Here is a 16,284-nt window from a genome sequence, read left to right on the forward strand (position 1 = left end):
CACATTCTCATTTTACTAAATCTACCTCAAAAAGTATTCCCACAGACTATGTTTAGCCTAGTAGACGTCAATAATCATCTCAGGAAAAGGGGTACTGATGCCCTTCCCTAGATATCCAACCTATCCACAAGGTATCCATAGATTTAGAGGAAAAGGGGTACTGATGCCCTTCCCTAGATATCCAACCTATCCACAACCTATCCACAAGGTATCCACAGATTTTTTTATTTGGACAGGCCGCCTTTGACTTGCAGTATAACTGGTAAATCTACCCAGAAAATTGGGATATTAACAGTGGGTACCCGAAATTGTATCCTCTCTTGCTTTTGCACAGAACGAAAGATGGCATTGAGTTCGAAACAGATTGCAGCGTCGCTGGAGCTTCAGCCTCATCCCGAAGGAGGCTACTTCAAGGAGACCTTCAGAGACACTTCTGTTGCTCTTACCAAATCAATTCTTCCGCCTGAATGTAAGTCTACTGGTCACTTACTTTTATTATTTGGGTGCATTTCGAATCGCATTTAAACCGAACTAAATTTGACTTCCCAATTCAAATATGCTGATAAACATAGAAAATTCCAGTTTTTTAGAACACTGAGAATTTTTCATCTTTCTAAGGACTTCGGAGATTTTATGGTTTAATAGGTATCAAGATTTGGAAGATTTGCAGCGTAGAGTTTGAGGCATTAGGTTTCCTCAGAGATTTATAGCTTTTAACAATTCCGCTGGAATTTAGTGATTTCTTTTAATTACATCTTTTGAATTTTTTGTTAACATCTGTGTTTGGGTAGAGGTTTAAAATTTTGTGATGAATTTCTTTTTCATGGATTTAGTGGATCTGAATTATTTTTGCCTATTTAATAGACAAGGTAGACAGGCCCATAAGCACAGCTATATATTTTTTACTTCCATCTGGCAATGTTTCCCTCTTGCACCGGATCCCCTGTGCAGAAACGTGGCATTTCTACTTGGGCGAACCTCTGACGGTCAGTACAACTTCACTATCTGTCGAAATAAATTGGATTCTCATTATCCTTGAATATGAAATTTGTTTTGATTAATGGATTGTGGCAGAGCAGGTCTTTGAGCTTGAGCCTAATGGAGGAGTCAAACAAACAATTCTAGGTCCTGATCTGGCAGCGGGGCAAAAGTTGCAGTATACTGTTCCACCATTTGTTTGGTTTGGGTCTTACCCAACAAAGGATGTTGAGAGCTTCTCTGCTGATGGAAGCCTGCTCGTTAAAGCGCTACCTAGAGATCCTGAGACGCATTATTCCTTGGTTGGGTGCACTTGTGCACCTGCATTCCAGTTCCAAGATTTCGAGTTGGCTGCGAGACCTGAAATATTGTCAATTAACTCGATTGCCAAACCCTTTATTGAGTACCTAACACCTTCAGATTGAAGATTCATGATAGCAATGTCATTCAATACAATTTTCTGAAGATTTTAAGAGTCTACATAGTCCGATCCAGAAGAACTGGGGCAGTATTAAAAAAATGCATCCTTGGTCAAGGTTATTTTTTTCATCTTTATAGGCTGTTTTAGAGGAATAGACCTAAAAAATTGTTAAGGATTGCAGTAAGGCTATTTGTTTGAGTTTGATCTATATATGCTGTTTTAGAGCTACAATATGAAATCAGAAAGTTGTAATGATTTGCAGCAAGTCTACTTGTTCTATGATCCAGTGTAACATGGGGGTTCAGTCCCCGGCTCCGCCACCCACCCCAAACCCCTATGCACATTGTTGGGGACATCCCCACGTAGGGGACTTGGCATCCCCAAGTCTCCCCATCACCGCCTTCACGGCATCATCTTGTTGCTGGTGTTTCTGTAAGCAAAAGTTGCAGGTACAGCCCTTGTGATAGAAAGGGGGTTTACTGGCTACTGTTAAGGTCACTGCTACACAGTATATATGCATGTTTATGAATGTATGTACATGATTTTGTACTTGTTTTGATATCATGATACTCATCGTAATCATCTCTATGATATTTCTTATATTTATGTTGCAACTTGTTATGTTCAAGCATTTGGTATTATAATTTATTAGTTCTTATACACTTATACATCGCTTCATAACTATCTTTTGAAGTAATATACGTATAGTATATTACAGCACCTGCATGCCCTCACCCCTAGCTGCCGTATTCCCACCATCCCCAAATTGAAGCGCTTTTTTCCCATCCTGGAAGCCTATTCTTACCGCTCGATGTCTCGTAGTGTCCATGTTACACTGGTTTTATCTATATAAGCAGTTTTAAAGGAAGCAAGAAATTCAGAAAATTCCAATGCTTTGGAGAAGAGCAATACATTGGATCTAATATTTGCTAATTTGAAAATGTGTTGCAGCAAGGCTCTTTGTTTTCTTTATGTTAACTAATTTAGAAGAAGCAATACATTCTGCAGAAAATTGCAATATTTTGTAGCAAGGCTATTTGTTTTATCTATATAGACTGTTTTAGAGGAAGCAATATACTAAATAAAAATTGCAAGAAACAAAGTTGTTTGTTTTATCCATCTTAGCTGTTTTAGTGGAAGAAATGCACTATACAGAACATTGCAATAGCTTGCATAAGGATATGCGTTTTATTTATGTATCTTGTTTTGGAGGAAACAGTATAGAAAATTGCAATGACTGACAGTTTGTCTTTACATCCATATAGAAGACAAATATCATATCACATCATGTAAGCGTGAGATCCAATACATAAATTTTTGATGAGCAGTTTTAATATTTTGGGAAGGTGCATCCATGGATTACCAGATAATACTTTCAAGTGTTATTAATTGAACATTGCCCTACTTAAGGCCCTGTAAATCACCTTGGTTTTTGCTCTGTTACATGTTTAGTTGCAGTTTAGTGATATCTGATAGTTGGAAGCTGGATTGTGTGCATTCTAATCTACGAAGCTATTTATTAGTATCTTTTCATGTAGTTTTGTATTAGTGATTGAACTTATGTTCCAGATATATTTACAAACGAATGCCTCGTTTATTGTTTATTTGACTCCCGTTGAATAATCTATGTTTCTCCAAAATCAAACAGCCTGATAGTTTGTACATTGTCTAACTGACCAAAGTTACCTTGTGAAAAGGTGAGAATGCAGCTGTTGTTTTGTATGCAAGGTTCCCTTTATGTATCTATCACTACTTAGTAAATTTGAACATACATGATTCAGTCTTTGGAAGAGAGCAACCAAATCCTCCATCAAAGGAACATTTTGTATTTACCATGCATCTGGATTAGGACTATGAATCCAAATACAAGATTCACCAATATGCATCCTCTCCCATTTCAATTGCAGCACAAATCTTGTTTAATGTTAGGACTTGAGTGATATTCACTTATAGATAGTCCTTATGGGAAAAGTTTCTCTAGATACTTGATACCAGTGACATTAAAAATGTTTCATTATGACAAGCATAATGTTTTATATGTGATAATGATTTTGTAGCTATTGCAACCCATGATATTGTTGACAGCAACCTCAAGGCATTTGGTGAACAATTCACAACATATATAAATAGTGTTTGTTGGAGCATGAATAGTGATGCAAAAGCATGCACAACAAAATTGAAGTTAATATGGTACAATTTGAGAATGGTGTAAGGTCTTAGAATATGGCACCAGGAACTGCAAGCGATCAATGATAGTAAAAGTCAGGATCCTATAGGTTGAAACAGAGGCGGTCGTAAGAGGTGGTCTATTGTAAGAGGTGGTCTCTTTAGCCCATATGTTTCCCTTGATTGCATCATTTGTCTTGCATGGGTTATCTTCTCTCCTTAGATACGTGTTTCTTGTTTGTAATAAACCCAATGATTTATTTTGGACAATTTAGATTTACAATCTCTAACTAGAACTTACAAAAACCTATACTTGTTGACAAATTTTAGATAAACAATTTATGAAATCAACAATTGAGTGATTCCAAAATCTTTTCTTATATCTAATGAGATCTGAAACATATTATAATATGTTGTAATAATGGCAACCCATAGCTGCAACAACATAACAAAGGAAAATTTTTGGTTTGTTCCTTCATATCTGCTGGTTTCAGGTCCCTGCAAAACCTGGTTTCAGGTCCCTGCAAAACCTGGTTTTAGTTGTTTGGCTGGTTTTAGGTCCTTTTAAAACTTGGTTGTGCTTAATGGTTTATCTTTTTCTTTGATGTAATGGGTTTCGGGGCCCCTTCAAAACCTGCTTTTACCTTAATCTAAAACATAACAAAGGAAAATGCTATCCTAAAACGAAATCAATTAACTCTAGATCTGCAAACTTGTAAGAGCTATAAACTCCAATTTTTGAAGCACATTCACAAACTTTGGATGAGATTGTCATACAGAATTAAAGGGGTTATATCCTTCAATTGTTGAAAGTATAGGGCTTTTGTCCTTAGATTTCTAATAGTTAACATCATCAGATTTTCACAATCCATTTGTAAATAAGAAGTTTTCTGGATTCGATTGTGTGTTTTACCATCAACGTCTTGGATCATACTACATGATCCATCATCAGGATGAGAAGAGCAGGACCATTTCCAATAGTTGCAAGCCTTTTCTATTAGGGTTTGACATATCCAAAATAATATAAGAATAAATAGTTATATGCAGAAATTGTTAGGGTTTGACAGATTTGGAACAATTATATGCAGAAGCAGAAGAAGAAAACACAAAGAACACAAATAACACACAGATTTAACGTGGTTCACCCAAAACCTGGGTTATGTCCACCTACACAGCCTTCAACCTTTTTATTATCTAGCAAAAACATACACCAACATTAATGCGCATTATACATCTCGGTCGCTTATAACATCATTTTAGGGCAACCTCTAAAATCGACCATGTTAGGGTTTTCATGTAGTGGGTGTTGATGTTGTGGCGACTACTAAAGAAGTCACCACAACATCAACACCCACTACACGATCAGTTGCCACAATATCAACATTTTCATCCTCAAATATGATTAGTAGAACACAAGACTTGTTGGCAGTGCGCTACATGGTTTAACAATCTCTCGTGTCTTCTTTACATATAGTGGTTATATCGGGCATTGACAGGTCGATCTTTTGGTGCAATGAAAATCACTACTAATAAGTGACATCAAAACTTGGTCACAAGTTAGAATCCATGTAGGCCACAACGAGTAATGCTGAGAGGGGGACTATCGGGAGGGGGATTATGGTACCTCATGTGGAGTCACTACATAGCTTAATAGCCTCTTGTGTCTTTTACAAGTATATTGGTTGTTTCAACATTGGTAAGTTGACCTTTTGGTGCACCAACCACCACTACTTCTAACAAGACTTGGACAATGTTGGTAAGGTTTTATCTTGTATTGGTATAGAATGAAAATATATAATGCATCCACCCCTTCAAATAACTGAATCACAAACAAAAGATATTTTGCTTTCTAATCTATTTCAATTTTGTATCTCAATGCTTTGTACCTGCAAAGCTCAAAGGGAAATATTTTACATGGTTTTTCTTTTATTGGTATAAAATAAAATATATATTGAACGAAGACATCTACTCCTTCAAATAAGTGAATCACAAATTAAAGATGTTTCACTTTTATATTTGTTTTCATTTAGTATCTCAATGCTTGTACCTTTGAAGCACAATTTTTTTTTTACATGGCTTTCCTTTAATATGGGTTAATGTTTTATGTTTAAAAATTATAATATAGAATCAATGTAATTCTATGAAGCTTATTACCAATCCTTTCTCATTGACATTTCACTCAATATCTATCTATTAGCTCTTTAAGGTTTCCTAAATGGAAAATATAGGTTACAAGGATATAACAATATCATTATCATAAGAAATATAACAAATTAAATACATGGTCAGATTTGTGTGGTGATTGTGTATATAGTCATTTCATTACAAACCATTTCTTCTGCATTCAAAATCCTATTACAAAATTTATTACTAGATCATTTACTAATTCAAGATGTTCATTGCAATAATATTCAAATTATGTTTTGTTACACGGGAATGCATTTTTTTGTCCATGGGAGACTCGTTTCTATCCCTGAAAAGTTTTGGGGACAATGCGATGTTTGCTAGCCATCCTCAATTCTTAAAGAATGTAAGATATGGCAGGAAATGTATGCTCACATTTGGGGACACCTAGTCTTCCTCAAAATGCTTGAAATGTCCACAACTTGTAGCCAAAACAAACTACACATTTGGATGATTTTTGACAATAAAAAAGCACTTAATTCTTTTTGCTAAAGTGGCAATGTGAGGGCCCCATGAGGTTTGAATTTGTGTATGAGAATGCTGAAATTTAAATGAAGGAGGTGAAACTAGGATTGGCTAGGCTATCATTGGTCCATTGGATGATCCACTACTATCAAAAGAAGACGGAGGTGAAACTAGGATTGGCTAGGCTATCATTGGTCCATTGGATGATCCACTACTATCAAAAGAAGAAGGAGGTGAAACTAGGATTGAATAGGCTATCATTGCTCCATTGGATGATCCACTACTATCAAAAGAAGAAAGTGACTTAGACGATTCGATCCTGAGCCTTTAGATATTGAAACTCGGAATGAGGTTTAGTTTCATATGCTATGCATGCAGTTTTGTTGACTGGTCCTATAGATTGATGTGGTCCCGTGGATGTCATTAAAATCACATTCATTCATTCCTTGATATGTGAGACTTCTGACATATATAAAACATTTTGATTTGGATATTGATATTGATAGACCATAGTTTTGATGTTTGAAAATATTATTATAACACTGTTATATTGTTGCTATTATCTTTTTATACTGTTTTTGTAGCTTATAAATCAATAATTTTTTTATCGTCTTGTTTTTATCAATTATTGACATGTCTCTATCTTTCCCTCCCTCTATTTATAATATTTTAAAAAGATATTTTCATACACACTATCATACAAACTTATATTATCATCGAACTAAAAAGTGCACTTCTTTACATTTACTCTTACCTTGTCCTTCCCCTAAAAATGAATCAAGCAAATCAAACAATGATCTACTTTTACAATCACCTTTACATTTACTATTATCTTTACTTTCAACTAATATAAAATTGGTATAAAAGTTTAGAGGGAAGAGATTGTGATAAAACCTATGTATTAATTGTCAATCACTTGTTTTGAAATAACATTCTTAATATTAAGATACATATTCACCAAAAAATAATAATAATTAACATTCTTAGACCAAAGAGATGCCAAAATCAGCAATGTCCACATACAATTGCAGAGCTCAAGATACACAGAGTTAACTTAGAGTGGCTCTTAGAACTTTTCCCCTACCATTCAAAATAAAAAACGGACGTTAATTTGTAATTTCTTTTACTACCTGGTACACTCCATGAAAATATCAGAGTAATAAAAAATCCACCTTTGACTTGCACTATCTATGCCAACTAAATCAACCAGAGATTTTGGGAAATTAATTTGAGAAAGAAGAATTTGGGATATTAGTAGTGTATACTTGACATCCCTTCTCGCTTGCTTTCTCACAGAAAGAAAGATGGCATTGAGTTCGAAACAGATCGCAGTGTCGCTGGAGCTAGAACCTCATCCCGAAGGAGGGTATTACAAAGAGACCTTCAGAGATGATTCTGTTGTTCTTACCAAATCAATTCTTCCACCTGAATGTAAGTCTATCAATCATTCATTTTTATAATTTGTGTGCATTTTATATGGAACTTTAAACCGAATAAATCTGACTATGCAATTTAAAATACGCTCAAATGCACACCTAGTTTCAATTTTTCATATCATTGAGGGTTTTTGAGCTTTCTAAGGGCTTTTGAGCTTTTAAGGCTTAATGCATATATAGAATTTGGAAGTTATGCAGTTCCGCGGAGTTTGAGACTGGGGTTTTAAGAATTTAATAATTTTTACAGTCAACTGTGGTTTAGTGGTTTTCTTTCAATCACGTTATTTTAATTTACTTTGTGTTTTTACATTTCTGTTTGGGTGGAGCTTTTTTGTGATGAGTGTATTATTCATGGATGCACTGGATCTGAGAAGTTTAAGCATATTTGTTAGACAAGGTAGACAGGCCCGTTAGCACAGTCATATACTTTTTACTTCCATCGGGGAATGTTGCCCTTTTGCACCGGATTACCTGCGCCGAAACATTTCATTTCTACTTGGGAGAACCTCTGACGGTCAGTACAACTTCACTATCTGTCGAAATAAATTGGATTCTCATTAGCCTAGAATATGAAATTTGTTTTGATTAATGGATTGTGGCAGAGCAGGTCTTTGAGCTTGAGCCTAAGGGAGGCATCAAACAAACAACTCTGGGCCCTGATCTGGCAGCCGGGCAAAAATTGCAGTATTCTGTTCCACCATTTGTTTGGTTTGGGTCTTATCCAACAAAGGATATTGAGAGCTTCGCTAGTGATGGTAGCCTGCTAGTTAAAGCCCCATCTAGGGATCCTGAGATGCATTATTCCTTGGTTGGGGTCACTTGTGCACCTGCGTTCCAGTTCCAAGATTGCGAGTTAGCTTCAAGATCTGAACTACTGTCAATTACCTCGACTGCCAAACCTTTTATTGAGTACCTAACATCTGATGACTAAAGATTGATGAATGCAATGTCATCCAATATATCGTTCTTTGTATTTCAAGTGTCTTTATAGTGTGTTCCAGAGGAACCGATACACTTCTCTAAAAGTTGCAATAGTTGGTCAAGGTTTTTTGTTTTATCTTTATAGGCTGTTTTAGATGAAGCAGTATACTCTCAGAGAATTGCAATAGATAGAAGCAAGGCTGCTTGTGTGATCTATATAAGCTGTTTTACAGGAAGCAATAAAAGTCAGACAATTGCAATGATTTCTAGCAAGGCTATTTGTTTTATATGTACACAGTCTTAAAGAAACCAATATGCTTGGAAAATTCCAATGCTTTGCAGAAAGGCTATACGTTTGATCTAATACTGGCTAGAAACGGTTTGCAGCAAGGCTCTTTGTTTGTTTGTTAACATGCTGTCTAGAGGAAGCAATACGCTAAAAGAATTGCAATCTCTTGCACAGAGGCTATTTGTTTTATTCATGGTTACCAGGAGACCCGTCTCCCCCCTAAAAGTGGCGTCTCGGAGACCGAGACGCGTCTCGGAGACTTTTCGCGTCTCCGGAGACCTCAAAAAAGGTTGGAGACTTCATGACGAAGTCTCCTGAAGTCTCCCCGTCTCCTAATCCAAAAAGTGAAGTCTCCCCGAAGTCTCCTGATAAAATATAAATGTAAAATATAATATTAAATAATTTTATATATTTTAGCCCTCATTTAAATGTTTTTAATACAAAAATCTTAAGGTACTATATGAATTCCGTAACAACTGCTTGGTGATGTACATGACCTACAGGAACACGATACAAGTCTAAGACAACATATTGGAAGCTGTACAGGATTGCAGTAAAGATCCCAAATCACATAAATTTATGCGGCTGAGGAATTAGGGTGCAAAAACTGTTGTTAGTGCATTAGAAGATAGTATTACGTATGTTACAGAAATCTGATATGCAAATGCTTGGTAATAGTATTATTCCTCATGAAAACCAAGCATCTATTTGCTGATAAAGACTCAGCGATAACAGTGATAGACTAGAGGTTTTATGTATGTTAACATGAATGTATTTGGTCCCATATTTCTGTTTTTTCAAGAGGATATCATGTTTCAGTTTGATGTATAAGTCGTATTTGTTATTCGTACCTGTTTATCTGCTGTTGGCAATATCCTAGTACCAATATAGGAATCTTTGTTAGTTGAATCTGTGTAACTGGAAAAAAAACACTATTACAAAATGATTTACTCCCTTTTAAACTAAGCAATCCTAACTCTTAGTTAGAAAATAGAAATCCTAAGTGTGTCTCTATGCATGCATTGATGTTGAATAATTCAATAATTTTCACGAATTTTTTGTAGCAATGCCAATTTGTCAGGTTTTAAAATCTATTTCAGTAATGTACTTTTGTATCTGACTGCTTATTATTATTATAATCTTTGACAGTTTGACTCTATGAATCTATTTTAATTTTTAATGTGACAACACTAGTATTATTAATTTATTATTTACTTTAGTCTTTTAGTCTTACGGTATTACTATTTTGAAATTTTGAAATTTTGTATTTACTTTTAGTATTAGACTCTTTAAGTTTAAACTATTAAAAATTTATTTTACAAAAAAAAAAAAAAAAAAAAATTGCCGTCTCCAAGTACCCCCGTCTCCTATTTGGAAAATTGCCGTACCGGTACCAGTACCAGTACCGGAGACCTCAAAGTCTCCCCGTCTCCCGGTGACCTTGGTTTTATTCATACAGGCTGTTTTAGTGGGAAGCAATATAGTAAACGAAAATTGCACTGATTTGCAACAATGTCGCTTGTTTTATCCACATTAGCTGTTTCGAAGGAAGCAATACATTTTGCAGAAGTCTTTTTGTTTTGTATATGCATTTTGTTTCAGATAAAACAGAAAGCTATCAGGAAATTGCAATGATTTGCAGTCTATCTTTAAAGTCTTATCATTTGGGTTCATGTAACCTCAATTTTATAGCTGTTTAAAGGTTCGTCCTTGGGCTACCGGACAATACTTTGAAGTATTATTATTTATTAATTAAACATTGCCATACTCATTTCCGAGTTTGTGGAACACCTTAGTTTTTGGTTCTGGTACATGTTTAGTTGTACCGCATTGAGATCTGATAGTTGGAATCTGGATTGCATGGATTCTAATCTAAGATATTATTTAGCTAGTGTCTATTTATGTATTATTGATCAAAACTACATTCTAGATTTATTTACAAATGAATACCCGGGCTCTTGTTTGTTTGACTCTCATCGAAACATCAATGTTGACTCCCATTGAAACAACAATGCTTCTCCAAAATCAAACAATCTGATATTTTGTGTATTGTCTGAATGATTGAAGTTATCCAGTGGAAAGGTGAGAACGCAACTATTGTTTCCCAAAGGCAGGTTTCAGTCATGCATCTATTTCCACTCGAGAACTTGTGAAATTTGGAATATATATGATGCACTATTTGGAAGAGAGCAAAAAACTCGACTACCAAAGCATCATCTTGTAATTATCATGCACCTGGATGAGGGAGTCATGAATCCAAAATTCAAATACATCATTCACCAAATGCATCCTCTCACATTTCAATTTGCAATACGAATCTTGTGTAATATTAGGACTTGAGTGATATTCACCTACAGAGAGTCCTTGTAAGAAGAGTTTTTCAACATTCTTGATTGCATTACGAATGTTGCAGCATGGCAAACATGATCTTTTACATGTGATAATGATGTTTTTGATTAAAATAAGTGGGCAAAAATAATGGTACCATCCCAGCACAAAAACAACCAAATGGTTGTACAAAACAGGTCCATGCTGCTCAAGAACAGAAAAATAAAAACAGTAAAGATGAAACAATGAACAAATAAAAATGCTGAGGCCGTAGGGGTCACAAGAGTTTTCCCCCTGCCTCCGAGAGAAACTTGAAGACATCATCCTTGCCCATGGAAGAGCTGAAGGTGCCTTGCTCTTTGCATTCTTTTACTTGCAGCAGGGATAGGGTGGTGACAGACCCTTTCATAAGCAAAGCTATAAATCTGATCATGTTATTCCAGTTGTCGTCAATTTCCCCCATCATTTTCCTCATGCTATCAATCTGGCTGGCCACGTCTTTATAGAGAGAACATTTTGGTTTAACTTGTTTGTCTTCAGAGGTCCCTATCTAGGGTCTTTCTGCAGTTGGAGCCTAGGAGCTGTCATCTGAAGGGTAGAATCAGTATTTGGAGGAGTATTCACACCATTAAATCTATAGAAGGGGCATTTATCTATTCAAAGTAGCTACTCCCCTCTCATTTCATCATGTGGGTATGTTCAGGGATGGTATCCTCCCAACTCACAGTATCTCTATCACTTTCCGGGTCAAATTGGTCACTTGACAAATAAATCTCCTGCAACCCAGGAAATCTGGTTGCCAATCTGTTAGGTCTTCTAACCAGAGTCTTAGTTCAGATTCCAGAAGGCTTTTTCTTGAGACAGTAACATTTTTCTCCCTTTGCCGAAATTAACTGGTGGCGGTTTAAATAGGTCCTCAACAAACTAACTCTCAGGAAAGTAGTCCTCAAACTCTTTCCTTTTATACAGAGCTTGTTTGCAACATTCTTGCTTGACAAAGTTTAAAATTTCCTTTTAAATTTTTCCTTTTCCTTCTTAGATGGGTTGGGGGATGTTTGAAGGAGCACATGCCTGTAATTGGCCCAGCTTCACCTTTTTTGGAAGAGCTAAATATTTAATTGGACACTCCAAAGGGCTATAATTTGTAAGATTCCCCTTCTTTTGGCTAGCCATTTCAAATTTTCTTTTAATCCTTTTTCTACTTAGGGGGGTTCGGGATGTTTGAAGGAACACATGCCTGCAATTGCCCCAGCTTCACCTCTGTCGGAAGAGCTAAAGATTTAATTGGATGCTCGAGAGGACTATAATTTGTAAGCTTCCCCTTCTTTTGGCTAGCCATTTCATATTTGCTTCTATCCTTTTTCTTCTTAGAGGGGTTGGGGGATGTTTGAAACTTTGAAGTAACACGTCTGCAATTGCCCCAGCTTCACCTTGGTCAGAAGAGCAAAAGATTTAATTGGACACTCTAGAGGGCTATAATTTGTAAGATTCCCCTTCTTTTGGCTAGCCATTCCAAATTTCCTTTTATCCTTTTTCTTCTTAGAGGGGTTGGGGGATGTTTGAAGGAACACATGCCTGTAATTGCCCCAGCTTCACCTTTGTCGGAGAAGCTATAAGATTACCCATTTTTTTTGGATAGCCATTCTTTTAACAAGAAACACTTCTTTCCTTAAAGCAGGTTTTGGAGAGACGGGTATTCTCATCCGAGAGAGTAGTAGGTTTTTTCCCCAACTACACGACTATTTTTCCAAACACTATCGACCAAGCAGGCTGAGAGAGATTTAATGGGGGTATGAGGCTAGATGAAATTGGTAGAGATGGAGAATCAACTCCTGCTCCAGGGTCTTTTATGTGGAAGTTTCTAGCTTCGTCCACAAAAATCTCAAGTGAGCTCAGCAGGAAAATGGGAAAGTATTGGCAGAACTTCATGTTATATAGATGGATGAGTAATGGGAAATGGTTATGAAATACATATTCAAACCTTCCCTAAAACATAAAATATTTTAGAGCGTCCAACAAACTTTCTCCACGGGTGAAGGAAGTAACTCCCTATTGAAGCCATTTTGAAACTTGATGACACTCTTACCATCATTTAGGAAACAATTGATTGATTTGCTTAGCTCATCGACATTTTCCCCTTCAAGTTTCAGCCTCATAGCAGTAACTATAGCTTCTACTGTGACCTCAAAGCTCATACCCCCAATTTGAATTGATCCTTGTCTATAAGAACTTTCAAACTAAGTAATTATTAAAGTAATGTTGTAATATTTAAGTTTATAATGGTCAATTAAGTCCTTCAAATAGATTTTAGGATTTCAGGAATTCTGTATTATTCTTTTAGTTAAGTTGTTATCCTTTGCTTTTCTTAGTCGCTACTTAGCTTTTCTTAGTCACTATTTATATATTTTTTGGATAAAATCTTTGTAGTTCTTACTTGAGGAGACTTTTTCTCCTGAGCTAGATATTGAATTTCTTGGTAATCATTCTGTTTTCTATATTTTGTAATATGGTATCAAAGCCCAAGTCAAGCTTCGAGATCTGAGAGCTCGTAGAGTTCTATGGACTATTGCAATGATGACTCATGGAGGTGACATAGAAGAATCTAAAACATCTTATATGATACCGCACAATGTCATATGAATCAGCCAAAGAGTAATCGTAGACATTTTCCCTGAAAAAATCATGAATTTTCTTTACTAAAAATCACAATATTGTTTGAGGAGAATTTCAGATTTTTATTTGAAGCAGTTTTTGGGCTTATTTTTTCACAAAATCACACCAAGTTTTATAGCAAAAATCTTGTGGAATTATAGCTTAAATCTTGCTTTTCGCTTGTAATAATTGCAATCTCATTGCAGCTCAAAACTGTAACCATTTTTCAGCTTGAATTCTGTCCCTTTTTTGCAGGAATCATATGCTTCTTCATTCAAAAACCACAGCCGAAAAGGTTCGCTGCATGTTATATTGCTTGAGACCTATGTCATCCATTGAAGCACTAGGATGCAAGAGATCACTAGTGCTAGCTCATATATCTTGCAATTCTGTAACAGTGGTACTTTTGTCTCCACATCGATCCCAAGGACACCTATTCAAAGTGTTGTTTCATGTACGTACTTTTCTAACTATGCAGATTGGTTAACCTCTATTATTAGTCCAAAACCCCCCAAGAAGGAGTATACAGGTTAACAGCTAGAGTCCCATAACCAAAATTCCTTTTTTAGCATTCCCCAGTTTTTGTAGATAATCCATAAAAAATGCCCAAATTAATCCCTTGATTATGTAGCCCACCCCAATGTCCTTGGCTTTTTTTTTGAGGCTTCCTCAAAACTTTATTTGACTGAGAGGCCTTGTTTCTTTGGTAACATTTTTCCATTTTGAAAGTCCATTTTCTATTCTATGAATAACCTTAACTTGGTAAATTGAACTTTTTGACTTGTTGAAGACTTGTGCATTTCATTCCTTCTATAGCTACCACATACTAATCTAGTGGGCTGTGATTGACCACAAAACACTCTTAAAATATCAAGTTATCTTGGACCATGCTGATTCAAAATCTTATGAAGCTATACAATTTACTTTTGTGTTATAGGCCGACACAATTAAGGATGATTGTAAAACATTTTATGAGAGATAAACAATTTTTTTTAGGCTTATGATTATGATCTCAAGGTGTAAAAGATGGATCTAAGACATGTTTGTGAAGCCCACAGAGATCTTGATGGTTCATTTTGGTGTCATGAGATAGATGCTTGAAGATTAGGGCTTGTCAATGTAATTAATGATAAATATGATGGTGAAGGGTTTGAAATATGATGGTGAAGGGTTTGAATTTGTGTGTTACAGAAGGGATGTTTTTTTGCAGATGCCAGGTGCTTATTTTTTAGTTTGTTTGCAGATTTAGTGAAACTTGAATTGATTGACTATATGTGGTAGAAAGACTTGTGTCAAGGGATTTGATTGTACTTCAATGGAACTGAATGAAGCATAAGGAGATGCTATTTATGAATTCATTATATAATCAAACTTTTGTGTTTGTATGTCAGTGAAACCTCCTAAGGGTGGGTTCTTTAGGCTGATTTTATTAAGTAGTGAACTCTAGGAAGTTTGCTTGATTGCAAGTGGATTCCATATATTCTAATAAGCTATACTTCTCATAAGGTATTAGTCTTATTGTGCTTTCAATCCCATCATGGTTTTCACCCTATTTGGGCTGCCATGATAAAATGTTTGTGTTATGTGTTATGTGGTGAATGGTGTTTATTGATTCATGTTTATATATTTTACTTTATGCAATTCAATAATATAGTTAATGGGTTTTCTAGTTTAAGGGCTTTAATGGGTTTTAGTTTGTGTTTTTGAACTAATTCACTCCCCTAATTACTTGCTACCATGTCAAGCAAGACCCACAAAAAACTAACAAAGAATATCATGGCCCATTGGATGACCACATATCAACTACTTGAGGTCTATTTCAGACTGATTATGGCAATTATAAACGATTTTTACAATCCTTCTATGAAATTGAGACATGTTATTGAATGTTGTCTTAGTAGATATAATTAACTATAGTGAAATTCTAAATTTCTAATTGGACAACATATACCTAATTAAGTGCATTAATCTCTATTTCAGGTAGAAGTTGTAAAGGATTATAAACTTGTCAATTTTTTCTAGAAAAGTGATACTTGTGTGACCATTGAAATTTTAATACTCAAACTATTAGTCCTATATCTCAATATAATTTCTACAAACTTATTCCACAAGATGCATGATGAGTCGATGACGTGTTGGATGACGAGGCCCCCAAAATGAAAAACATCCTATGGATAACCAGACCCACAACAACTGACAATGAATGCTGTTGTATGTTCTAGATGAGCACATATCAATGACTTTAGGTCTATTCTAGGCCCGATAGGGGAATGTTAACAATTTATACAAAGTTCCTCTAGAACCAAGACAGATGCCATTCAATACCATCTTACCAAATTTAATTAACTATAGTTAACTTCTAAATTTCTAAATATATACCCAATTAAGTGTGTTAATCTTTATTCTAGATAGGAGTTGTAAAGGATTAACAACTGTTCGATTTC

At 35.5% G+C, this 16,284-nt stretch overlaps 2 protein-coding genes and 1 long non-coding RNA gene across 3 annotated transcripts; all 3 read left to right on the top strand.

Annotated features, from left to right (window-relative positions):
* Positions 1–285: 285 nt before the first annotated feature.
* On the top strand, positions 286–2,013 carry LOC149553813 (uncharacterized). The gene is made up of 3 exons (XM_089789171.1): positions 286–469; positions 865–986; positions 1,080–2,013. The coding sequence occupies exons 1-3, from the start codon at positions 343–345 to the stop codon at positions 1,401–1,403; spliced, it is 573 nt and encodes a 190-aa protein (XP_089645297.1). The 5' UTR covers positions 286–342; the 3' UTR covers positions 1,404–2,013.
* Positions 2,014–7,137: 5,124 nt separating this feature from the next.
* Positions 7,138–8,844, top strand: LOC149553814 (uncharacterized). The gene is made up of 3 exons (XM_089789172.1): positions 7,138–7,645; positions 8,043–8,164; positions 8,258–8,844. Exons 1-3 carry the CDS (start codon positions 7,519–7,521, stop codon positions 8,579–8,581), a joined length of 573 nt encoding a protein of 190 aa, XP_089645298.1. The 5' UTR covers positions 7,138–7,518; the 3' UTR covers positions 8,582–8,844.
* A 4,672-nt stretch (positions 8,845–13,516) lies between these two features.
* LOC149553815 (uncharacterized) lies at positions 13,517–14,998 on the top strand. Its single transcript, XR_016353196.1, has 2 exons — positions 13,517–13,840; positions 14,096–14,998. It is a non-coding gene; the product is annotated as an uncharacterized LOC149553815 (long non-coding RNA).
* Positions 14,999–16,284: the final 1,286 nt, after the last annotated feature.

The sequence above is a fragment of the Cupressus sempervirens genome, chromosome 6 (genome assembly GCF_028749045.1).
Source record: "Cupressus sempervirens isolate cs-2001-9-10 chromosome 6, ASM2874904v1, whole genome shotgun sequence".
Taxonomy (NCBI): Eukaryota; Viridiplantae; Streptophyta; class Pinopsida; order Cupressales; family Cupressaceae; genus Cupressus; species Cupressus sempervirens.

Coding starts and splice junctions, on each gene's coding strand:
- LOC149553813 (XM_089789171.1), top strand. CDS start 343: ATGGCATTGAGTTCGAAACAGATTGCAGCGTCGCTGGAGCTTCAGCCT. Junction 470..864: donor ATCAATTCTTCCGCCTGAAT/GTAAGTCTACTG, acceptor CCTATTTAATAG/ACAAGGTAGACAGGCCCATA. Junction 987..1,079: donor ACTTGGGCGAACCTCTGACG/GTCAGTACAACT, acceptor GTGGCAGAGCAG/GTCTTTGAGCTTGAGCCTAA.
- LOC149553814 (XM_089789172.1), top strand. CDS start 7,519: ATGGCATTGAGTTCGAAACAGATCGCAGTGTCGCTGGAGCTAGAACCT. Junction 7,646..8,042: donor ATCAATTCTTCCACCTGAAT/GTAAGTCTATCA, acceptor CATATTTGTTAG/ACAAGGTAGACAGGCCCGTT. Junction 8,165..8,257: donor ACTTGGGAGAACCTCTGACG/GTCAGTACAACT, acceptor GTGGCAGAGCAG/GTCTTTGAGCTTGAGCCTAA.